Consider the following 27,400-nt stretch of genomic DNA (forward strand, 5'->3'; position numbering starts at 1 on the left):
ATTCTTATTTTTTTGACGTTTTCATCAGTTCAGTGTTTCTTCTCATTTTAAAAAAAAAAAGAGAATTATCAAATTTTATTTAGGTTGGTGACCAATTACCAAAAACCAAGGAAATATCTTCAGGTGTTGTAGGGAAGGATAAATGATTCAAGTGTTATAGGATTACAGGGTGGTGTGAAGGTGAAAAAAGAAAGGGAAAGGAAAAAGAAAGAAAAGGGAAGAAAAGGAAAAACATTTTTTTTTAATTCTTGAATAGAGGTATTGTCGAGAAGAAGTAGTACTTTATAAAGTATCATAGAGATATATATTTTCTTTTTCATTTTCTTTTATTATAGTTTGATTTGCTTTAGATAAATTGTTGGAACTTTGATTATGTAATTTTTTTAATGCGAACATCTATTTGTTGAAGTATTTATGAGTGATTAACATAATCGAAAAGTTTTTAAATATTTTGTTTTTTTTTTTAATATTTTTTTTCTTTGATTTTTTTTTAAATCTGTTCATGCGCAGTACTGTAGTAAGTGTGTATGATAAGCTTATTTACTGGTATTACCTTTGATTGATTTTTAAGACTTCTTTTGTTTTTTTTTAAATTTATTTATTTATTTTTTTTGAAGTACCTGACTATTCTTACTTCTTATTAGTAGGTCTGAATGATAAATATAACTATAGTCTTAACTGCTCTTATACGTAGTGTATTTGCTGTTGGACTTTGATTCCTTTTTTTTTTAATTTTTTTTTTCTTAGGAAAGGGTGGGGGTGTCCTTTGGATACTTAATCATATTTTCCTTTTAATTTTTTTTTTTAGCTTATTTATTTAATTAACGTTATTAAATTATATATAATATATCTATAAATATATATATTTTTTTGTCCCTCTATTTTGACATTTGAAATGGATGTTAATTATCTAGGTGGTGAGGAACTAAAATATGAGTTACACATTCGAGGTCTCCCATTAACCGGTTCTTTCGCTCAAAAACGGACCAGTCTTCGTGAGTCCTTGCGGTTGGAACGGGAGAAACACATTGATCCTCCTAGTTCCACTGCCTTCGACACGGATAGTGAGCTTTGCCTTTGTCGTAGTAAATTAATATCTATTGAACGGGATATTAAGACTCTCGGAAAGGATTATTGTGATGGAGAATCCAAACGGATTAATACCCTCTTGTTGCATTTGTACCAGCGTATCAATCGAGTCCATGCTGTGTCAGAAGTAGAGTCGGTTTTAAAAAATGAGATTGTAAGTTCATGCACTAAACTTTTTGGTGATCTTAATCTTGCTTCTCAAGGTATCATGCCTTCTTGCTCTTATGCCAACAAACCACCAGCCATTACCGTAACAGGAGCCACTCCATCTCACGAACCCCATGAATCCTTAAATACAGGAGACAACTTAGTAGTTTCAAATGACTTAATTGTTTTGAGTGATGAGGAATCTACACCTGTTGAAGAACTTGAAGCGGAACGTGTTAATTCCAATGTTGCTGCCGCATCGACTTCACAATGCGAGGTTGCAGAGCAGTCGATCCATTTGAATAATTTCCAGTCTGGTACTTCTACGTCCTTTGCACATTCAGCTATTAATAGGGAGTTGCCTCAGATTGAATCTCATAGCGATGCAGTACCCTATGGGACTACTTCCAATCCGTCTTTGACACAACAGTCTAGACCTCCACTCCAGGATTTATTGGAGCTTGCTCAAAGCAGTTGTCCTTATTTTAATCCTCAGCAGAGAACGTCAAGTTCATCTGAGTCAAGACCTTCCTATGGTCGTTTCATGCAGCGCGACGGATCCAGAGTCTTTCAGTCTTCCGGAAATGAACTTAATGCAAAGTCCTCAATATCTTCGAATCCTATATCACAACCTCCTGTAAGTCAAATTAACTGTTATCCAGTGAGTTCAGCAAATGAGTCTCAATCAATGAGTCGTCAATCACAGGTTCGTTTTGGACCCCCCGTGGTTCATGCATCTCCTCCAGCAAACTCCACTGCTCATGGAGACAACTTGTCCCAGTCCATACCAATCAACGACTTAGTTCGTCATTTGGAAGAAGTCAATTTTTCTCCGACGGACACATCGAATCGAACTTACGGGCGTGAGCCGAGACAACTATCGCATCCCTCATACCATACAAATGATGTGTTTCGATGGAATATTAAGTTTAATGGACAGACTAGTGTTAACGACTTTCTAGAGAGAGTTGAGGAAATACGTTTATCTCGAGGTGTACTTAAGGAGCAGTTACTCCGGTCTGCACCAGAGTTGTTTACTGGCGATGCCCTTCTTTGGTATCGTACCAATAAATTTGCCAGTTGGGATGATTTAGTAACTAAATTGAAAGATTCCTTTCGGCCTTATGACTATGAATATGGTTTGTGGGATGAAATACGTAGGCGCACCCAAGGATCACAAGAACGCGTCCTTACGTTTATTGTCGCAATGGAGAGTCTATTTCGAAAACTTTCAGAAAGTCCCTCCGAATCAGTCAAACTTAATCTTATTCGTCGAAATTTACTTCCTTATATTCAAAGTAGGCTTGCTACCCATGAAATCCATGATCTTCACGAGTTGACTAGGTTAAGTCGAGCAATTGAAGAGACCGAAGCCAGAGTGCAGAGATTTGTCCCACCCCCCACAAACATTAGACAGCTATTAGAACCTGAACTTGCCTACAGAAAACCCAGTCATCACGTAGCGTCAATTGAGTCTTATTCAGAGCCTAGTGATGTTAAGCCAATTATTCCTAATAATCATTCGGCTTTTTCAACTTCTATAGATGCAGTTTCTTCTGTTGTAACCTGCTGGAATTGCGGTGACAGCGGACATCGTTTTCGTAAATGTTCTAAGCCCAAAACGTTCTTTTGTTTCCGATGCGGAAAGAGAGACGTTAGTGCAAAGACTTGTCCAACGTGCTCAAAAAAACGAGGCATCGGCAAGAGCATAGGCCGTCCCTCTTGCCTATCTTTTGAATCACAATCGGCTATTAGTCTATCCAAACATGTTCGTACTTCTGCCGTCCTTGATTTCGTCTTGGCACATGCCAAAGGTGATGAGCGTCCTTATCTGCACATAGACATTTTTGGAAAATCACTATTAGGTTTACTTGATAGTGGAGCATCTCGAACTATTATTGGTTCTGCCGGATGGTCTGTTTTGTCTACTTATTGCACCCTTAAACAATCTGGGGCCACTGAGTGCACTGTAGCCAATGGACAACAATGTTCAATAAAAGGAATTGTGACCTTACCTATGAGGCTTCGCACTCGCGTAGTCCTTATGGATGTTTTGGTTGTTCCCTCCCTACCCCATTCCTTGATCTTAGGTATTGATTTTTGGACTCGTATGGGGATCATACCTGACCTTAACACTGGGGAATGGCATTTCAAAGATGTTGCTCCATACTACTGTCACGAAACTGCCGCAATTCAATCCGTTGATACTCTGACTCCAACACAAAAAGGAACTCTCGATCGACTTATCGAGGATGTCTTTTCCAACATGAGTTCAACATTGGGTTGTACCAATTTGGTCAAGCTAGAAATCAGGACAAATTCAGCACCTATCAAACAGCGCTATTATCCTCTTTCCCGTGCCCTTCAAAAGGATGTCAATACTGAATTGGAACAAATGATTGCCAATGGTATTGTGGAACCATCTATTTCACCCTGGTCATCTCCAATAGTAATGGTTAAGAAAAAAACTGGCGAATGGCGTTTTTGTGTCGATTATCGCGCTTTAAATCGTGTGACCATCAAAGACAGTTATCCCATACCTTTTGTTTCTGCCACTTTAGATAAATTAAGAGATGCCAAGTTCCTTAGTACGTTGGATATTAAGTCCGCGTATTGGCAAATACCTATTGCACCAGAATCTCGCCCTCTTACTGCATTTACAGTCCCTACTAGAGGACTTTTCCAATTTACCCGTATGCCCTTTGGGTTGACTAATGCCCCTGCAGTGTGGCAAAGACTGATCGATTCTGTTATTGGTGTTGACTTGGAGCCATACGTCTTCGTCTATCTTGACGACGTAATCATTTCCACCCCGTCGTTCGAGGAACATATTCGTGTTTTACGTGAGGTCATACAGAGGATCGTTAAGGCAGGTCTAACTCTTAACAGAGAGAAGTGTACCTTTTGTAAACCCGAGTTAAAATATTTGGGGTACATTGTTAATTCTTCCGGTCTACTAGTGGACCCCGATAAGATTGAGGCTATTCTGCGTATACCAACCCCCAAGACTGTTACTGATATTAGAAGAATTGTTGGACTCACATCTTGGTATCGGAGGTTTGTCCCTAATTTTTCCACGATAGTATCTCCCTTGACCTCATTGACCATGAAGAACGTAAAGTTTGTATGGAGTCCTGAATGTGAAAATGCTTTTAATACTATTAAAGAGAAACTGGTCAGCGCACCGGTTTTATCATGTCCAGATTTTGATCTTCCTTTTATTATCCAATGTGACGCTTCCGATTTTGGACTTGGAGCTGTCCTTTATCAGGTTCAAGGTGACGAAGAGCACGCTATTTGTTTCCTAAGTAGGTCTCTTACCAAAAACGAGCGTCGGTATAGCACAACAGAAAAGGAATGTTTGGCTGTCATTTTCGCCATCGAAAAACTCAGACCATATGTGGAAGGTAGCCATTTTACAGTGGTAACTGACCACTATAGTCTGAAGTGGCTTAATTCAATCAAAGATCCTGTTGGTCGCATTGCTCGATGGGCTGTAAGGCTACAACAGTACGATTTTGACATAGTTCATCGTAAGGGTAAAGACAACATCGTCCCCGATGCATTATCTCGTTCGGTACCAGTGGTAGATGAGGTAGCACCTTTGAATGACATGTCAACGAACGATTCTTCTTTCCTGATCGACAAGTGGTATTCCAGCATGCTAAAACGCGTTAAAGAGCAACCATCTAAGTACCCACTATGGTGGATTTCTAATAATAAGCTCTATAAGCGCACTAAGTCAAAATACCCCGCTTTAGATAATCCTGACGATGCTTGGTTGCAGATTGTACCACGAAATCAACGATCTGATGTCATAAAGGCACATCACGATCCTCCCACCTGTGGTCATCTTGGAGTGTTTAAGACTCTTTCCCGTATTTCACAGAAATATTACTGGCCAAATATGAAGTGTGACGTAGCTAGGTATATTGCCCGATGTCACACTTGCTTAAGGACTAAACCTCTTCAAAAAGTCTCTTCTGGCCACCTTCTTAGTCCACAACCAACCTTGACTAGACCTTGGCAAATCCTCAGTGTAGACCTTGTGGGTCCCTTGCCTCGTTCTCGTTCTGGATATTCCTTCGTATTGTCAGTATATGATTTGTTCAGTAAGTATCCTCTCTTCTTTCCTTTACGAGTGGCTACCGCCAGCAGTATATTAAAATGGCTCGAGGACCATGTACTTTTGGTTTACGGAATCCCTGATAGAATCATTGCCGACAATGGACCTCAGTTTCGTAGTGGGGCTTTCCAAAATAAAATGCAAGAGTATGGTATCCAAATACGTTATACTGCTAATTACCACCCGCAGGCTAACCCTGTAGAGCGTGTCCACCGTGTTCTAAAAACCATAATCTCAAGCTATGTTGATGAGGATCATAGGACGTGGGATCTAATTTTGGCTAAGGCAGGTTGTGCAATCCGATCAGCAAGACACGAAGTTACGGGTCTAACCCCAAACTTTGTAATTTTTGGTAGAGAACTTCGATTTCTGTGTCCCACCCCGACTTTAATTTCTCCATCTAACCCTAATGATTCCGATCCAACTTTGCGATCGAAAACATTGGAAAAGGTATTTGTCGATGTTCAGAAAAGACTGAAGAGGGCTTGCGAGCAACGTAGTAGGCGTTATAACTTACGGCATCGCGATGAGCGTTTTCAACTTGGTCAGGAGGTATGGCAGAGAAATTATGTTATCTCTAATGCTGCCAAAAACTTTACTTCAAAGTTCGCGCCTAAATATCTTGGGCCCTACAAGATCAGCAAAATTCTCTCTCCATGGTCCTACGAAGTTTCGGACTTGACAGGCCGCTGTCGTGGAGTTTGGCATGCTAAAGATTTAAAGGCACATCCACCTGATAATAACGTTCAAGATCAAATCTAATGTTAGTATCTAAGTTATAAGTCAGCGTAAATTAATTATTATAATAGATTCGTTTCTTTGTAGTTATTTTGAGGGTTCTTATAATGTTGTATTATATTAAGTATTTTCAAGTTAGGATTTCTTTTATTAGTTATTTAGTTAGATTAGTTTTTCTTTATTAGGGATTGAATTTCCATTGCAAGTTTCAGGTAAACTTCCTTTTCAGGAAGGAGGGGTGTGTTACAGGTTTAATCTCCAACAGATATATTAATTGATTTATTAATTTTTTTTACCAAGATAAAGTAAATCGCAACCATAGTTTCATAAAATAATTTATTTAAAAATCATACATAAATATACATACTACACAGATATGATACCGTTAAGATGGTCCCTCCTAACATACCCGATCTGAAACGCAAGGAAAACCATTATTGGATGAGGAAAGTAAATAATGATATGGGATATTGTTTCATTGTTTTGTTGATTGAATAGAATTAAGAACTGTCATTGATTTTGCATTGATTTTACCTTGCAGGTCAATTTGGCCTATTTTAGATTTTAATGAATACTGAGCACATATTAACTAATTGTTTATTTTGTTCAAATCATAAGGATCAATAGTGATAAGAATGTTAATGTCAATCTGGTCTGTCAGTTTTTTTTTTTTTGTAAATTATTGTTGCTAAACCATGGCCTCAAGTTATAGATTGCTCCATAGTTGCAAATTACTTAAACCAATGTTGGTACCAGATAGTACCCAGTAGTTAAACCCAGCATGTCAACACCTAGGTACTTGACAGATAAATGCATTCCTTAAAATTTGGAGGGAACCGACAATCCTATTTTTAATAGATTCATTCTTTATCTGGTTCTAGAGTATGACAGATAGTTTCGCTTAATGCGGATGTGAAAAGGTAGACCCTATCTTGGCCTAATTTTTTTTGTAGTTACTAGTATGTGCTAGGATAGCTTAATTGCTGATTTTCTAAGTAGGCCTAAGAGTTTATAGGGCTCCTTGTTTTTGTTGTGTTAAATAAACCCCAGAAAAGGCCACATTCCATCTTCGGTAAGTTAGCACATGTTACATGCCTAAGTCATTTTCCTATTTTTTTCATCTAATTAATTTCTTATTTGCATGCTTTTCGGTTTAACTCAAAAGAACATCAATGCATCCAACTTTTCAGAGAGCAATTTTATAAAATTTAACTTACTTACCCACACAAAAATGCCATAAAATTGACAGCCATGTCGAACCTCATGTGTGGTCCCCATTTTTAGGCCTTCCTGTACCTTCTGCTTATCCTCTGCTTCTGCTTTTGCTGCATTTTTGTTGTTACTGCTTCCACCTCACTTGCTACTCCACGTGTTACCACATCAAGTCGCTTGGATCATCACCTCCGGAACCTGCATTCCTTCCAATCGGCTACACCTAATACCGATTGCCCTCCACTACCTGCTAGACATTCTGGAAGCATCCTAACTGGTCGATCTGCTGCTGCCTCTTTTGACCCAAACGTATAGCTGCCAACAAAGGAGCCCCATTCAGATCAGGTGGGCCCTGCTACCAGTCGGAGAGACTCAGAATTTCAGGTAGCCCCTTTTTCTTTTTGGCTTGGTTCTTCAGGTATTCATTTATCGGTTCGTCGCAATTTATAGATTTTTTTTTTTTGAATTAATATGTAGAAATGATCGCAGATTTTAAATTCAATTTAGCAAAATTGTTTATATAACCACCATCACTGATTTGGTTTGAAATTGGGAACTGAGTATATACGTATATGCGAGGTATTATCAGATGTACAATTGAATATGTATTAAGTGCTAAATTTTACTTTATTTTCTTTCTCATAATTTTAAATTTCATAATTATAACTTAAGTATTAGAGCATTACTGTCTTTGTATTTATTTTTTTTGAATTGAGGTTATAGATTAAATTAGTTGTCAATTATGACATTGATTTATCTTTCAATACTAAAGCTGGGCTTAACGATATAAAGCTGCGTTTTCTTTGCGTGCCCTAATAAAGGCTAATAATCATAACCCTGGAACCCACATTTAGGCATTGTGCGAGAAACAGTGCAATAGTGTATTTGAGTTCACTTTTTCCAGGGATTTCAACACACAAAAAGTTTGGTGAATTTTTTTTGAGCAGTGTAAACTTCATGTTTTGGCACTTGAAATTTTTTTATGGAAAAAAAAACTGCCTGATTTTTTTTTCACTTTTTTTCAAGCAGTGTTTTTCTGAATGACGATTTTTTTAGCAATCACATAAAAATATTCCGAAAGAATATTAATGAAATTAACTTTTTCGTCGAGCAGTGTACATCTTTCCGGCATTTGAGAGCTTTTTAGGGCAAGTTTTTTTTGTTAAGCAGTGTATTTGAGTTTTCCTCTTCTTTTGTTTTTTGTTAGAAATTTTTTTTAATATAAAAAAGGTGAACTTTTAAAAGATTTACTGAATTTCGTTTTCGTCAAGCAGGGTTTTTCTGAATTATTTCGGCCACGGAATTGAGGATTTTTTATCATTTTTTACAAAGAAAAAAAATTTCGAAAGGATTTTATAAACCATAATTAAATTTCGATAATAATTTTTTTCGCTAAGCAGTATATTTTTTCCAAGCATTTGAACACTTTTTACAACAAAGTCTTTTTTTCAAGCAGTGTACTTGAGTTCGTTTTTTCCAGAGATTTCAAGATTTTACCCACAAAAAGTTTTGTGAATTTTTTTTTTAAACTTCATGTTTTGGCACTTTTTTTTCGTCGAGCAGTGTACATCTTTCCGGCATTTGAGAGCTTTTTAGGGCATTTTTTTTTTGTTAAGCAGTGAATTTGAGTTTTTTTTTTAATAGAAAAAAGGGGAACTTTTAAAAGATCTGAATTTTGTTTATAATTTTTTTGTCAAGCAGGGTTTTTCTAAATTATTTCGGCCACGGAATTAAGGATTTTTTACCATTTAAAAAAAATATATATATTTCCAAAGAATATTAATAAAATTTCTAAAGAAATACACTGCTTGACAAAAAAAAATTTCCAAAGAATATTAATAAAATTAATTTTTTTGTCAAGCAGTGTATTTCTGTTAAGCATTTAAAAACTGTTTACAGCAAACCTTTTTTTGGTCAAGTGGTGTATTTCAGTTAAATTTTTTGCGGGAAATTAAAAATTTTACACACAGAAACTTTTCCATATTTTTTTCGAACAGCATAAATTTTTTTTATAAAAAAGGCATTTTTCGAAAGATTCTCTAGAAACGCTTTATATTTTTATGTCAAGCAGTGTATTTTAGCTCTATTCCTTCCATTCCATCCGTCATGTTTAAAATGGCGGTACAGGAGCCATGTCAAATTAACTTAATAATTAATACATACACACGGTGTCTCGAGAAGAATGGAATTTCGCAATTTTCTCAATAATTATGCACATTTTTTCCTGTAAAAAATTAGTATACAGGGTAGCTCAAAAAGATATATCGACCTTTAAAGTTTTAATTTTTCTAGTACCCTTTTTAAGTAGTGGTGTCTAAGGAGCATGTCTGCTCTTCAAGGTAACCACTGACTTCAAACTCTTATATCTCAAAAACCAATAAGAATATTCTCATAAAATAAAAAGTATAATATTCAAAAGAGGATTGTCTACAACTTTTAACGTTAAGGGTATATATCAATCCAATTACAATTTTTGGAAATATAGGCCTTTTTCTGATCACCAAAACTTAGGCATCTAAGAGACAATTTCCAAGAGGTAAGATATGGTTTAAAATCATGTTGTTGCCTTCTATTTTTGCAAAAGGATATTATGTGCACGTCAAGAATTTTCCAAAAAAAATGGCAAAAAGAATTCAAAAAAGTCCATAATTTTAGTATAAAAAGTGAGAAACAGAAGATCTTGTTTGAGAGTTATGCCTGGAATAAAGTATCCATTAAACTAGTCAACTGCTTTCAAATAAAGAAGCAATTCTAGAATTTAGTTTTTAGGATAAACTCTAAGGCCTCCATTACAACTCAAATGCCTGAAAATAGCAGAAAACTATGACTGTAATACTGGGAATATTAAACAAACAAAAAAAACGAAGAAGATTTTGTTATTAAATATTTACGTAAACCCTTAGACTACTTAATAAAGAATATTATGAAAGCTGGAGTTTTTCCAAAGGTCATGAAACAGGGGATAATTGGTCCAGTACTTAAGAAAGGAGATCGAACAGAAGTGACAAAAACTGCCCAATAACATTAGTATTATTTTTTTTAAATCGCATCAAAATTCTTAAATGAAGGTTTTTAATATTTTTAGAGAGATGACTTAATATCAGAAAAACAATTTCGCTTAAACAATAACGTATCTACAAAAGACGAGTTTTTTCTAAGTAATAAAATATACAAAACCTCAATAAAAATAAGCACGTATTTTGTATATTTTTTAGATTTAACAAAAGCTTTTGATACTATATACCTAGGTAAAAAAATTTTTTTGGAAAAAAAAATTTTCTGTGAATTGTACAAAATCTCTATATAACTCAAAAACTTGACTAGGTACACTGTTTCGATTTGATACAAATATTCTCTGGATAATTTGACTAGACACCTATTTCAGGGTTTTTCAAAATATGGGCAAGATGCAGAAAAAAATTTTTTTTGGAACAAAAATTTTTTTTTCCTGTAAATTGTACAAAATCTCTATAACTCAAAAACTTGACTAAGTACACTGTTCAGATTTGGTACAAATATTCTCTGGATAATTTGACTAAGCACCTATTTCAGGGTTTTTCAAAATATGGGCAAGATTGTGAAAAAAATTTTTTTTTAGAAACAAAAATTTTTTTTTCCTGTAACTTGGACAAAATCTCTATAACTCAAAAACTTGACTAAGTACACTGTTCAGATTTGGTACAAATATTCTTTGGATAATTTGACTAAACACCTATTTCAGAGTGTTTTAAAATATGTACAAAAATTTGAAAAAAAAAATTTTTGAAAAAAAAATATTTTTTTTCCTGTAAATTGTACAAAATCTCTATATAACTCAAAAACTTGACTAAGTACACTGTTCAGATTTGGTACAAATATTCTTTGGATAATTTGACTAAACACCTATTTCAGAGTTTTTTAAAATATGTACAAAATTTTGAAAAAAAAAATTTTTTGAAAAAAATTTTTGAAAAAAATTTTTTTTTTTCCTGTAAATTGGACAAAATCTCTATAACTCAAAAACTTGACCAGGTACACTGTTCAGATTTGGTACAAATATTCTCTGGATAATTTGACTAAACACTTATTTCAGGGTTTTTCAAAATATGGGCAAGATTCTGAAAAAAATTTTTTTTTAGAAACAAAAATTTTTTTTTTCTTGTAAATTGGACAAAATCTCTATAACTCAAAAACTTGACAAAGTACACTGTTCAGATTTAGTACAGATATTCTCTGGATAATTTGACTAAGAACCTATTTCAGGGTTTTTCAAAATATGGGCAAGATTTTGAAAAAAAAAATTTTTTTTGTACAAAAATTTTTTTTTTTTGTAAATTGGACAAAATCTCTATAACTCAAAAACTTGACTAGGCACACTGTTCAGATTTGGCACAAATATTCTCTGGATAATTTGACTAAACACCTATTTTAGGGTTTTTTAAAATATGGGCAAGATTCTGAAAAAAAAATTTTTTTAGAAACAAAAATTTTTTTTTCATATAAATTGGACAAAATCTCTATAACTCAAAAACTTGACTAGGCACACTGTTCAGATTTGGCACAAATATTCTCTGGATAATTTCACTAGACACCTATTTCAGGGTTTTTCAAAATATGGGCAAGATTCTGAAAAAAAAAATTTTTTTGGAACAAAAATTTTTTTTTTCTTGTAAATTGGACAAAATCTCTATAACTCAAAAACTTGACCAGGTACACTGTTCAGATTTGGTACAAATATTCTCTGGATAATTTGACTAGACACCTATTTCCAGGTTTTCCTAAAAATGTAAAAGAATTTGAGAAAAAAAAATTTTTTTGGAAATTTTTTTTTTCCTGTAAATTGGACAAAATCTCTATAACTCAAAAACTTGACTAGGCACACTGTTCAGATTTGGTATAAATATTTTCTGGATAATTTGACTAGAAACCTTTTTCAGGGTTTTTTAAAATATGTACAAGATTTTGAAAAAAAAATTATATAACCCTAAATCCCTTGACTACAGAGAGGATTTGGACATTTCTAGAGATATTGAAATTAACTGTACTTAGAACCAATAAAACAAACTCAAGAAGTACATTTTAAGTCTTTTTTCTGACAATATACATAAAAAGTTACAAAAAATAACCTTAAGAATTGTTCGGTTTGATTAGTTTTTTTTTAAATTAACTCTTAATCATTCTTACTTAATTAATTTCTGAACGAAACATTTACCCAATTTAAACAATTACTTGCAATTTCATAACAGTCTTTGTTTTTTAATAGATGAGTAGGAAGGTTTTTGGTGACTTACTTATGATTACAATGGATTGTCCATTTTCACTTTGTTCTCTATATTCTTTGAGTAGTCAGTTATTATATATAGTTAATAATTGTAAATTATTTTCCTTGTCTTAGGGCTGCTCTGATGATGGTATATTTTTTATATTTATATATATTTCGATTTTTACACCCATATACATCCAGTTGGTTTTATTTTAATTATACATAGTTTTCTGCTACTTAAATTTGAAATAAAATTTATTATTCTAACCAGGTTTGGTCTCGGTCAATTAATACCTAAACTGCCAAAACGCCGTGCATATAACACAAAAACCCGGTACAACTTTAACCAACCTGGACGCTTCAATAATTAATCTAACGCCGAAACAAACTTAGGGCTCATCTAGCGTCCTGAAAACTAAAACTACCTAAATCACCCTCGCTGTTGTTGTTGTTGTTGTTGCATTTACAATATCCTGACGTAATTTGACAGCTAATCGCGACTTCCCCCTCCCTTTATACCTCTCACCCATGAAATTTTCATTAAAACTTGCCAACTCTCGAACACACACACCGACCACTCTCCGCTATAATAAAGCCCCAGTTGCGTTTCCGAATCCTAAATGTAGTATGTGCTAGAATAATTATATTCTTTTAATTAGCCCTGCGGGGGTTAACGGGGGGATGGCAGGAGAAGGGTTCATTAATATTTGCACGATAGTGCTACGACGGTGCTGGATGGCGCCGAAAGTCTGCCTAATAATTATTGGAGAAACAGTTGCTAGAGTTGGATTAATTGAATGAATGCATAACTTAAATGGACCTGATTGTCAAGACGTTTGATGAGTGATCACGCCTAAAAAAATTGGTTCAAAGGCACTTTATTCGGATTGTTTTTTCAGTTCGAATAAAAGTGTCTATTTTAGGCTATAAATATCGCAAATTGAAGTTTTGCGTCTTCAGGATATGATCAGAATACTTCAAGTCAAGAAATTAATAAACTTAACTGTCTAAGAGTAAAAAAACTAATAAATTAAACTCTCAACTACCTGGAATACTTAATTCACTACTCTAAATTAAAAAAGCAATTCATCGGTGTAGTGAATGGAAAAAGCTTTAAGGGCTTCACCACAACTACTAACTGAACTGCCTGGAATTGGAAAAAAAATATGATTTTACTACCTAAAATAATAAAGTTACTAGGCTGATTAAAATTTAAAAAAATAATTAATAAAATGCATAATTTAAATGGACATGATTGTTAAAGCGTTTGATGAGTAATCAGGACTAACAAATGGGTTAAATATCAACGTTTCATAAATCTCAGTTTGCATCGAAATAACGAATAAAAAAAAATAACTGCCTGGAATAAACTAATCATTAACCCATTCAACTGTTTTAAAATAAACACATAATGCATGGATGTAGTATGGCCTGAAATAAGCTTCAAGGCTTCCACTGTAACAAATAACCTCAACTTGGATTAATTAATTAACAAAATCTATAACACTGGTAATGACGTAATTATCATCACTATAAACTCTATGAAAATTTTCAAGGATACAGACGGTGAAAATCCATCAGTTCTTGTTTTAAGAAACAACAACAACAACAGCAGCAGCTCCTCCGCATCTCCGAAGGGGGGTCCTCCCTATAAATATTTATGGAATCCGCCCCGACATTGACGTTATTTAGTTTTATTTATTATCAAATTTGCTTCATGCAGTATGCATCGTGGCTTATCAGCCATTCATGTATTCAATTATTCAAATTCGGAGATGGAGAGCGAACGAAAGAGAGAGAGAAGAAGGGTCTCGGGGCAGCAGAAGAAGGAGAAGACGAAGGAGGTCTTCCCGGTCGACGTCCCGGTTAAATTACGATGCCGAGGAAAATATATCAGATCGTATCCATTTAAGTTATGCATCTAATTAATTAATTAAATAATATAACTTTTTTAGATGAGTCCTTTCTGTATAATCTAACCTATTCAGCAAAGCATTTTATTTGTATGTTATTTCAATATTGATTTTTGAAGTGCCACACATCTAACACCATTTTTAATACATTCAGTTTGTCCCAACATAAAAATAGGCCGACTCGATTTTCTATATTTAACAATACCTCTAGTCTTCTAAATTTATTTATTACAAATAATGAATTTAATATAAATAAATGCTTCTCTACCTGTTTCAGATACAATCTCAGATCATTGTTATTAATTCACTGAAATAAGTAAAATAATTGTATTATTTCACTTTCAATATGACATCACCCAAACGTTAAATGAAACTACACTATTATCAAAATCTCTCTTTGAACGAGAATTTTTTTTATTTCCATGGGAATCTTCTATAACACAAATAACGTTAATTTTTAATGCTACTATCAGAAATCTAATTAATAAATATGCACCAATCAAGTGCAAAACGTTACCGAATAGATCATATACTCCATTTATGACCAGTAACATTAAACTACTTATTAAAAAAATTGGATAAAGACAGGGAAAATGAATTTGAAATACTGCAAAAAAAATTAAATGCTAACCCTTAAATACCTTCTAATTTAAATGATGACTATTTTGCTTATTTATTAACCTCAGAGTACTTCAAATGATCACTACTCTAACGTTATTAACAATAAACTTAGTTTTAGATTAATGAATAAATCAACTCTAGTAAAACGAATGAGTTTAACCAGTATTGACTGATGGAGAAGATGATCGTATGATGAAGATACTAAATGCAGGAATTGCTTCTTTATTTTAAAACAATTAATTGAGTTAATTATTAGTTTATTCCCGGCAATTGAGTTTATTCATTTCTTAACTTATGCAAGGCAAAAAAATGTGAAAATAGACTTAAAATATATGGAAAACCTGAAAACTGATGAGGAAATTGACTTGAAATGTCTTAAAACTCAGAAAACGACCTAAAGTGCCAGGAAAATAAGTAAAACATATTATGAAAAATGAATTGAAATGTCCGGGAAGCAAAACAAAAATTAATTAAAACGCTTGAAAAATTGAATCTGAAATGACCGAGAAACCGAAAAAAAAAGCTTCAATTGCCTAGAAATTTTAAAAATTGACTTGAAATACCAGGAAATTTTAAAGGATATTGTGATAATTGACTTAAATTGTCTGGGAAAAAAAAAGAAATTGGGCTTTAGTTACCTGGAAATCCTAAAATTAGCTTAAAATGACAAGAAAATTCGGAGAAAAAAAATTATGAAATATCTTAAAGTCTGGAAAAATGACTAGAAATACTTGCCTTTAAATGAAAACTGACTTAAAATATCTAAAAATTTCGAAAAGAAAATGTAAAAATGGACTTGACAGGTCTGAAAAGAGTGAAAATTTTATAGCAAATATCCGGACAAGTGGCTTAAATTACCTGAAAATCCTAAAATTAGTTTAAAATGACAAAAAAAAAATCTAAAATGGTCCATAAAATTCTTAAGAAAATTATGTCAAATGACTGTAAGATTAAGTAGAACCGTCTTAAACCACATCGAAATCGACGTAAAATTATATATATTCGAAAAATTAATTTCAAATGGCAGAAAATCTTGAAAAATTGCCTGGAATTTTTGGAAAAAAATGTGTGAAAATTAATTTAAAATATCTGGAAAAAAAAATTGTTTTATAGTTTTAATTGCCTGAAAAACGTAAACATTGAGTTAAAATGCTTGGAAAATGTCTTAAAATATTTGGAAAAATTAAATTTTAACAAATGGTTTAAATTCCTAAAAAATTTACTTGAAATACGTGAAAAATTTAAGACATCACTTGATATAACAGGAAATGTAATTACCATTACTAAAGGACTTAAAATATCTAAAAAACTTAAAAATATTGTGGAAATTCACTTGAAATACCTAAATATTCTATAATGCTCGAATATTAAAAAAAACATATATATTTTGAAAAGTCTCGAAAAACTTAAAAAAAAAATGGCTTTATTTGCCTTGAAATCCTAGAAATCGACTTAAAATGCCAGGAAATTTTGAAAGATATTGATTTGATTTTGCAACAAAAAAATGACTTGGAATGCCTAAAAAAATTATTCAATTCCCGAAAACGTAATCAAACACCTTGACAATCATGTAAATGAACCTCAATACAATCCACTTAAGTCCACATAATTTAGGCACCTGAACAGCGACGTCGGATAACCGTAAAAAACCTCATTTTTGACATGTTCGATTGGGGATATAAGATGGATCAATTATTGGGCTTAAGAAAGGACTTTGAGCTTTTTTTTTAAATACGGGCGTACTTCTCGACGACACTCGCGACACTATAAATACCAGAATAAAGATCGTTTTACATAAATATAAAACAAAGAAGGGTTTTATATTTATATTTATTGTTTAATATAAGAAAATTAAACTAAAAAATTAGTCGGATATAAAAATAAGTTGATGATAACCAATGTAGGCTAAAACTTCGAATTTTAAATTTGTTTTCACTGAGGCAATAGAAAGACTTAAGGTAATCAAAATTTGATGTTTTGGCTTAACATTTTAATTAACCCATATTTTTTTTTTAATTTTAATTAGCTTAATAACTTTACTATTCCAGGTAGTAAAATATACTCACTGGATCACCAGTATCATTAAATAAAGGGATATAGCTCATAAAAGATAAGATGTAATGTATAGGATGGAAAATTGTATGAATTACTACCGTAATTTAAGAAATTTTACTAAAAATTCAATAAGTTCTTAATGTTTATTTTAAAAGTTCATTGGAACACTATAGGAAAAACGATTTTGGAATACTGTAAAAAAAATATATATATATTCCAAAATTCCTTCTAATTTAAATAATGCTATTATACTTAATGACTGCTTTGCTTATTGTAATAATTTACCTGATAATACTCCAAATGACCTCCTTCATTATTATGAGAATAATATTAACAAAAATTAATGAGTTTAATCAGTATCTTTATTTTAAAGAAATTAATTGGGTTAATTGATAGATTATTTCCGGCGGTTGAGTTGAATATGAATTTTTTATGTTATAATTTGCGAAACGTTAATTCTTATCAAACTCAACAAAAAAAATGAGAAAAAATTGTCATTTAATCTAATTTTTTAGGTATGATTACTCATTAAACTCCTTGATGATCATATCCATTTAAGTTATGCATTTTATAAATTAATTAATCCAAGTTGACATTGAGCCATGAATTATTTTTTCATTTCAATCAGCTGAATAATCTTAATAATCCAAGTAGTATAATCATAATTTTTTTCCAATTCCAGTTATTAGTTGTAGTTGGAGCCTTGTGGTTTATTTTAGATTCTATATCAAGGAATTGCTCCTTTATTTAAAAATTATTCATTAAATTAATAATTAATTTATTCCAGGCAATTGAGCACTTAATTTTTTTTAATCCCTGAAAGTTGAGTGTATTAATTTTTTAACTCTTAGTGGGCGCCTTTCTTAGCTGGTGACGTCAAAAATTTTTGTTATTTTTGCTTCTTTGTATCAATTGTACTCAAAATATCAATACATTATGTTTTAACTGCAAGTGAATAAATAATGAATCATTTAGTGTTTTTTTGCGTTTTCAAAATGTACGTTTTATTGATTCAATATATACAGTCTTGGTTACACATTCGCGGTTTTCTATATCGGAAAGTTTAATTTCTAAATAGCCTACTCATTTTTTAGGTCCATTTAAGTTATACATTTTATTAATTAATTAACATCTATTGACGTTGAGCCATAAATTGTTTTTTTTTTAAATTTTAATCGGCTTAGTAAATTTATTATTCCAGGCAGTTTAATTATTAATTGTAGTGTTTATTCCATCCATGCATTGCTTGTGTACTTTTACGCAGTTGATTGGGTTAATTATTCATTTATTCCAGGAAGTTGGGTTCATAAATTTTTTAACTCACGAAAAATATATTATTTTAAGTATTTTCTGATGTAAACTTACATTTTCGAAACATTAATGTTTTTAATCTAAAAAAGTCACTTTTATTCAACCCCAAAAAAAAAACAGAAAAAGTTAGCATTTTATGAATTTTTTAGTCATCAAACCCCTTGACATACAATGCTTCTTGTTAAGTCAATTTACTTAGGTTTTAATATTTAGTACTGCTAACGTTTTGGCCTCTATTAGGCCATTCTCAGGGTTATAAAAAAAAACTTGTTGACTCTGAATAATACACGTACTTACTAAAAATGTAGTGAACCATATATTTTTTTTTAATTAAAAACAATGGTCTTTCTGATTCTTAAAAAGCGTTCATTTGATCAGTCATTTGTTCTGTTTAACAGTTAAACAATTTTTTTTTGTCAATTCCAGGCAGTTCAATTATTAGTTGTAGTGGAAGTCTTCAAATTTATTCCAGGCACTACATCTAGGCATTGCTTGTTCATTTTTAGAACAGGAAAGTGGCTGTGTTCCTCGAAGGATAATACAAGTTAATCAAACCAGATGTATTCAAATTAATTGATGTTTATTTTTAAGCAATTGATTTGGTTAATTATTCATTATTTCAAGGCAGTTGAGCTCTTATTAATCATTTTAAATCACTTCACAAAAAAATCTTATTTGAAAGTTTCATCGGATCTTAGACGTAAATTTGTGAACTATTGACGCTTATCAAATTCAAAAAGTAATCATAAAAAATTACTTATCAAACGCCTTGATGAACTTACCCAATTCATCGTTGAGTCATGAACATTTTAAAAAAATTTTAATTAGTTTAGTAACTTCTTTGACTTTTGATGACGAATCACACGTAACGTGAATTTTTTTTGCCAATTTTTTTTGAGTCTAAAATGGGACATATCTCGGAAACTAGTTGAGGTACTACCTTTTGGGTGGTCTTATTGGGGTCACATGGACAAAAACATGAAACAATTATTGGAATTTTTAAGGGCGAACCACTAGTTTTTTTATAATAGTCTTCCGATGTTTGGCATTAATAATTTTTTTGGAAAATTAGTTAATCACACTAGCAGTACGATCTTACCTTTTGGGTAATATTTCTATTAAAATTCCCAAATTTTACTATTTTAGCGATTTTTTTCTAGTGGCTGGAATTTATTCCTTTATCCGAGGCAAACATTGAATATGCTTCAGTTACATGTAAAACTGATCCAAAATCTTAAGAATCGAATTGTAATTAATTAGAACAATCCCTTAAAGAGATTTTCCTTCAGAAATCATAACTTTTCGTTCGTCATCTTTAATTTAAATTTGATATAATAAAATCTTCAAGTTTAAGTGAAAATACCCCTTGGCAGTATTTTAAAATGCCGGAAAAATGGCGTAATTATCAAAAAGTCACTTTACCCTAAACGCTTTTCCTACCGCGGCAGTTTAATTAGAAAACTGACCCTCTGTTTGAAAAAAAAACTTAAATAAGCTTTCTCTGAGAATACTAATTAAAAAACATAATCTAGCGAAAATAACAAATATACCCTTCCCCCGCAAAAACCGAAACAATCCTCTTTTGTATATCGGGATTTTTTCCTAATTAACTCAAAAATATTTTAAAGAGTTCGCCGTACAATGTACAATTTTCACTGAGAGATTTTTTTTTTTTTTAGCGAAAAAAAAGTCCTCTCGACTCGACCTCGGTTTCATAAATTTTTTATTGTTTTCTTTAATTTATAAACTCGCATTTGTGCGTGCTTTCCATTTCGAGTGTGTGCACTAAGAACGCCACAATGGGCTTATCCAACTAACGTCGAGCGTGGAATTAAACAAAAATTCACGTATTAATACAGTTTTTTAACGTTTTTTACATAAAGTGGGGTTTTTTCTAGAAAGAAAAAAAAAGAAACTTTTGTTTATTTTATTTGAAATTAAAAAATTAAAAAATCAAGAAGTGATCGAAGAGTGAGATACGACAAACACTTTAGGTCAAATTTTAAGCATTTTGTTGCTTTATCGTTTGTTTCTCAGTTTTTCCTTCTGTTCTGACCCACTCAATAATTTATTTAGTCCAGGCACTCGATAATAATTACAGGTTTCTTATATGAGACTCTTAAATCACTTGCGACTCAGAAGTTTTCATTTGAAAATTTCTGAGTTACCAAAAAAAATTGTATGCATTTTGTTGCTTAATCATTTGTTTCTCGATTCGTTCTTCTACTCTAAGCAGTTTCTGAGCAACTTAATTTTTAAATTAGTCCAGGCAGTCGGGAATAACCACTAGTTTTCCTATATAAAGCTCTTAAGTCATTGTTGGCTCAGAAGTTTTTATTTGAAACTTTCTGAGCCACTAAGAATAATTTTATGCATTTTGTTGCTTTATAACTTGTTTTTCGACTCATCCTTCTATTATGAGCAGTCTCTGAGTAACCTAATTTTTTAATTAGTCCAGGCACTCGGGAATAACCACCAATTTTCTTATATAAGGTTTTTAAATCACTTGTGACTCAAAAGTATTCATTTCAAAATTTCTGAGCTACCAAGAAGAATTGTTTGCATTTTCGTTCTTCTATTCTAAGGAATTTCTGAGCAACTTAATTTTTAAATTAGTCCAGGCAGTCGGGAATTACCTTAAGTCATTCGTATTTTGAGCAGTTTCTGAGCAACTAAATTTTTTAATTAGTCCAGGCAGTCGGGAATAACCATAAGTTTTCTTGTATGAGACTCTTAATTTACTTGTGACTCAGAAGTTTTTATTTAAAACTTTCTGAACTATTAGGAACATTTTTGTGCATTTTGTCGTACTACCATCTACTTCTTAAATCATCCCTCTATTCTGAGCAGTTTCTGAGCAACTCAATTTTTTAATTAGTCCAGGCAGTCAGGAATAACCAAAACTTTTCCTCTACAAGGTTGTTAAATCACTTGTGACTCAGAAGGTTTCATCTGAAACTTTCTGAGCCATAAGGAAAAAAAGTAGATATTCTGTCGTATTACTATTTATTTCTTAATTCATCCTTCTATTCTAAGCAGTTTCTGAGCAACTAAATTTTTTAATTATTCCAGGCAGTCGGGAATAACCATCTTTTCTTGTATGAGACTCTTAAATCACTTGTGACTCAGTGGATTTTATTTGAAACTTTCTGAACTATTAGGAACATTTTCGTGCATTTTGTCGTACTACCATCTGTTTCTTAAAGCATCCCTCTATTCTCAGCAGTTTCTGAGCAACAAAATTTTTAATTAGTCCAGGGAGCCGGGACAAGTTTTTGAGACTCTTAAATGACTCCTGACTCTGAAGTTTGCATTTGAAACTTTCTGAGCCATTAAGAAAAATTTTACGCATTTTGTTATTTTATCATTTGTTTTTCGATTCGTCTTTCCATTCTGAGCAGTTTCTGAGCAACAAAATTTTTAAATGATTTTAGGCAGTCGGGAATATTCACAAGTTTTTTTATATAAGGCTCTTAAAAACTCTTAAGTGACTCAGAAGTTCTCATTTAAAACTTTCTGAACAATTAAAAAAATTTTGTTCATTTTGTCGTATTACCATTTGTTTCTTAATTCAACTCTGTATTTTGAGCAGTTTCTGAGCAACTAAATTTTTTAATTAGTCCAGGCAGTCGAGAATAACCATAAGTTTTCTCGTATGAGACTCTTAATTTACTTGTGACTCAGAAGTTTTTATTTGAAACTTTCTGAACTATTAGGAACATTTTTGTGTATTTTGTCGTACTACCATCTTCTTCTTAAATCATCCCTCTATTCTGAGCAGTTTCTGAGCAACAAAATTTTTAATTAGTCCAGGAAGCCGGGACAAGTTTTTGAGACTCTTAAATGACTCCTGACTCTGAAGTTTGCATTAGAAACTTTCTGAGCCATTAAGAAAAATTTTACGCATTTTGTTATTTTATCATTTGTTTTTCGAGTCGTCTTTCCATTCTGAGCAGTTTCTGAGCAACAAAATTTTTAAATGATTTCAGGCAGTCGGGAATATTCACAAGTTTTTTTATATAAGGCTCTTAAAAACTCTTAAGTGACTCAGAAGTTCTCATTTAAAACTTTCTGAACAATTAAAAAAATTTTGTTCATTTTGTCGTATTACCATTTGTTTCTTAATTAAACTCTGTATTTTGAGCAGTTTCTGAGCAACTAAATTTTTTAATTAGTCCAGGCACTCGGGAATAACCACCAATTTTCTTATATAAGGTTTTTAAATCACTTGTGACTCAAAAGTATTCATTTCAAAATTTCTGAGCTACCAAGAATAATTGTTTGCATTTTCGTTCTTCTATTCTAAGGAATTTCTGAGCAACTTAATTTTTAAATTAGTCCGGGCAGTCGGGAATAACCACTAGTTTTCCTATGTAAGGCTCTTAAGTTATTCGTAGCTCAGAAGTTTTTATTAGAAACTTTCTGAGCCATAAGGCAAAATGTAAAATATTTTATCGTATTCCCATTTATTTTTTAATTCACCCCTCTATTCTTAGCAGTTTCTTAGCAACAAATTTTCATAAATATTCAAGGAAGTCGGGTTTAACAACACACAAGTTTTCCTGTATAGTGCTCTTAAATCACTTGTGACTCATAAGTCTTCATCAAACTTTCTGAGGCATAAGGAAAAATGTTAGGCATTTTCTCGTATTATCATTTATGTCTTAATTCATCCTTTAATTCTGAGCAGTTTCTGAGCAAATTAATTTTTTAATTAGTCCAGGCAGTCGGGTATAACAACAAGTATAACAACATACAAGTTTTTTCACTTGTGAATCTGAAGTTTGCATTTGAAACTTTCTGAGCCATTAAGAAAAATTTTACGCATTTTGTTATTTTATCATTTGTTTTTCGATTCGTCCTTCTATTCTGAGCAGTTTCTGAGCAACTAACTTTTTTAATTACTCCAGGCAGTCGGGAATATTCACAAGTTTTTCTATATAAGGCTCTTAAGGACTCTTAAGTGACTCAGAAGTTCTCATTTAAAACTTTCTGAACAATTAAACAAATTTTGTTCATTTTGTCGTATTACCGTTTGTTTCCTTATTCAACACTCTATTCTGACCATTTTCTGAGCAACTTAATTTTTTAATTAGTTCAGGCAGTCGGAAATACCCAACATTTTTCCTGTATAAGGTCCTTGAATCACTTGTGACTCAGAAGGTTTCATCTGTAACTTTCTGAGCCATAGGGAAAAATGGTAGACATTTTGTCGTATTACCTTCTATTTCTTAATTTATCCTTCTATTCTAAGTAGTTTCTGAGCAACTAAACTTTTTAATCAGTCAAGGCAGTCAGAAATAACCACAAGTTTTCCTGTATAATGCTCTTAAATCACTTGTGACTCAGAAGTTTACATTTCAAACTTTATGAGTGGTTAAGAAAATGTTTATGCATTTTGTCGCATTACTATTTATTTCATAATCCATCCCTCTTTTCTGAGTAGTTTCTGAGCAACTTATTTCTTTAATTAGTCCAGGCAGTCGGGAGTAACTACAAATTTTCCTGTATAACGCTCTTAAATCACTTGTGACTCAGGAGATTTCATCTGAAACTTTCTGAGCCATAAGGAAAATTGTTAGACATTTTGTCGTCAAAATTACTAATTATTTCTTAATTCATCCTTCTATTCTGAGCAGTTTTTGAACAACTTAATTTCTTAATTAGAGACAGTCGAGAGTAATCAGAAGTTTTCCTATATAACACTTTTAAATCACTTGTGACTAAAAAGTTTTCATTTAAAACTTTCTGAGTCCTTAAGAAAAATTGATGCATTTTGTTGCTAAATCATTTGTTTTTTGTTGCATCTGTCTACTCTGAGCAGTTTCTGAGTAATTCGACTTTCAAATCAAGCAAGCTGCTCAATGATAAATGTGACTATACAAGTAATTTCAAATGGTTGTAGCTCTGATCCTTTTATTTACAGTTTTCTGATATATCTACAAAAGTTTTAACAGTTTTCTTAGGACAATATTATATTCTTTATTCCATCGATCTGCTATAAATAGCTTCTGAGTAATTTAACGAGTGCCCTGATTAAGTAAAATAATTAATAAAATTAAATATTCAAAGAATATCAATATTAAATGCCTGGAAGAAGTAAAAACGTTTCTTTTTCCAAGCATACAATAGAAAATCATCAATGGCTCAGGATATTTTCAACTATTTCTTTTGTCGTCCTAAAGTGAATTTCCAGTTCTCTAACTGCCTGGGAGTCAAGCTCTATTTATTTGAAAATAACTTCTATTTTCTAATGGTCACGACTGTCTGGAAAGAGACTTAAACTTTCAGGCAATCAATGCCACTACCTAAAAGTCATTTTTTCACTCATCTCACATCGAGTCCGTTGACGATCAAATTATTAACCAGTAGCCAGTTATGGGGGATCGTACTTTTAATTAAGGCCGATAATAGGATTTTAAAGGCCCCCTCAATATTTAATACCTTTATTAATAGGGTCATTTTTTTACAAGCGGCTACACCCTTCGCCCGAATCGGCTTGCCGACTTAAAGAATGGGAATTAGCGGAGGAACTTGGAGGTGCTTAGTTTCTTAATTAAAAAATGGGTGGGGCTCGACGATTTGTGACTTATGACACGAAGATCCTGTATAATAATGAGTATGTCCCTAAAACATATAAAAATCGTTTGCCGAACGAGGGTAAGCGCCATTACAACAACATTTTGGTTAACTTTTATCGTCGATTTTTACGATCCGGCTCTTAAAACGCAATACGACCCACCCCATATATGATTGAACATTCGCCAATTTCATTATTTTACAATCGATAAACTTTTATAGACAACATATTTTTATAGATAATATATAAAGTTTCTCATAAATAATACATAGTATCGAATCGGAGGGCAGGGATAGAATATGGGATCACGTAACTCTCTTCCTTCGAGAGACTCGACGATAAAAATCATTTATCGATTACGTACTTTTGACTGGTAAAATGCAACGTTAGAGTAGTCATATAGAAAATATAAATTGCCTAATTTGTTCGCATATTAATAATAATAAATGTCTTTTTATTTGTCCTTAAATACACTATAAATTTTTATTAAAAATATGGCGATTTATCAGATCTAGACTAGGGTGACTCTATCTAATCAGGTATTTTGATAAACATATTAAGTTTATGATAATATAAGAGAGAATTACTCTAAAAATCTGAGTTACTTTCAGGCAGTTGGAAATTTCACTTTAACTACCTGAAAATGAAAGGAAATTACTTTAGAAATCTAAAAAACAATTAGAAATGCCTTTAACTGTATTAAAAGAATAAGAAACACTTCCAGGCTGTTGGAAACTTGATTTTAATTAATTGGCAGTAAGAGCAAAATTAGCCTGGAACAAAAATGAACTAGAAGCTAGTCTCGAAGCCTGAAACTAATATTAACTTTTTTTTCCAGGAAATTAAAACTTTTTCGTATTTTTCAAAAATTTGGAGCATTTTTCCAAGAGATTAAAGTAATGTTTGGCATTCCTGGAATTTTTCTTCTTCCAAAAATTTCAAGCCATCTTTCTCTTTTTTCCATGGGATTAATATGAGTTTTTGTGTTCCTGGAATATAAAAACATTTTCCTAATGTTCCAGGGATTTGAAGTAATTTTGTCAATCTATTAAAGGCGATTCATGAAAATCTTTATGTTCCTGGAATTTTAAACAATTTCTTATTATTCCAAGTATTTGACTTTGAAGAACTTTTCCAGGAAATTAAAGTAATTTTTGCTACTGCTGCAGTTTTAAGTAAATTTATCCTCTTTCAGGAATTTGAAGCCATTTTGCTATGGTATTAACGTAAATCTTTGTATTCCTGGAATTATCCATATTTTCCTGTTGTTCTTTTCAAAAACTTATTGTAACATTCCTGGAATATAAAAATTATCTTCCAGGAATTTGAAGGATTAACGTAAATATTTACGTTCCTTAAATTTGAAATAGTTTCGTGTTGTTCCAGGAATTTGGAGTAATTTTTTCAGTTTATTTCAGCCGATTTATATAATTTTTTGTGTTCTTAATATTTTAACAATTTTCTATTTTTCTAAGAATTTGAAGTATTTTTTTCAGAAAATAAAAAAAAAATTTCGCATTCCTGGAATTTTGAATAAATTTTTCTCTTCCAGGAATTTGAAGCCATATTTCTATAGAATTAACGTAAATCTTTGTATTCCTGGAACTAGCAATATTTTCCTGTTGTTCCAGGATTTTGAAGCGATTTTTTTAGTCTATTCCAGGCGATTAAAGGCGAATTTGAATAACTTCCTGTTTTTTCAAGAATTTGAAGAATTTCTCCAAAAAATTATTGTAATTTTTTACATTCCTGGAATTTTAAAAAAATTCCCTTTTTGATAAATTGGAAGGATTAACGTATATCTTTCTGTTCCTAAAATTTGAACAATTTCCTATTTATCCAAAAATTTAAATAATTTTATCCAGAAAATTAAAGAAATTTTTCGCATTCCTGGAATTTAAAGTAAATTTCCCTCTTCCAGGAATTTGAAGAATAAACGTAAATTTTTGTGTTCCTAAAATCTTAAATAATTTTTTATCCTTAATTTTTTCATGTTATTTCAGCCGATTAATATAATTTTCGTATTCTTAAAATTTCAAAAATTTTCTATTTTTCCAAGAATTTGAAGCACTTTTTATCCAGAAAATTGAAGTAATTTTTCGCATTCCTGGAATTTTAAATAAATTTTTCTCTTCCAGGTATTTGAAGCCATTTTTCTGTAGGATTAACGTAAATCTTTGTATTCCTGGAACTAGGAATATTTTCTTGATGTTCCAGTTTTTATTTATTCTTAAAATTTGAAATATTTCTTGTTTTTTCAAAAATTTGCGGCATTTTTCCAAAAAATTATTGCAATTTTTTACATTCTTGGAATTTCTATTTTTCGTAAATTGAAGGGATAAACGTGTATCTTTATGTTCCTGGAA

General features: G+C 31.9%; 2 protein-coding genes across 2 annotated transcripts in view; one reads left to right on the forward strand and one right to left on the reverse strand.

Moving 5' to 3' along the window:
* The window catches only part of LOC126735180 (protein bric-a-brac 1-like), a 487,514-nt gene that overhangs the window by 22,395 nt on the left and 437,719 nt on the right, over positions 1-27,400 (reverse strand). The gene's annotated exons all lie outside the window — the stretch shown is intronic.
* Positions 896-7,518, forward strand: LOC126735794 (uncharacterized). The gene is made up of 2 exons (XM_050439902.1): positions 896-7,172; positions 7,385-7,518. The coding sequence occupies exon 1, from the start codon at positions 896-898 to the stop codon at positions 6,122-6,124; it is 5,229 nt and encodes a 1,742-aa protein (XP_050295859.1). The 3' UTR covers positions 6,125-7,172; positions 7,385-7,518.

Source organism: Anthonomus grandis, chromosome 4 (genome assembly GCF_022605725.1).
Source record: "Anthonomus grandis grandis chromosome 4, icAntGran1.3, whole genome shotgun sequence".
NCBI lineage: Eukaryota > Metazoa > Arthropoda > Insecta > Coleoptera > Curculionidae > Anthonomus > Anthonomus grandis.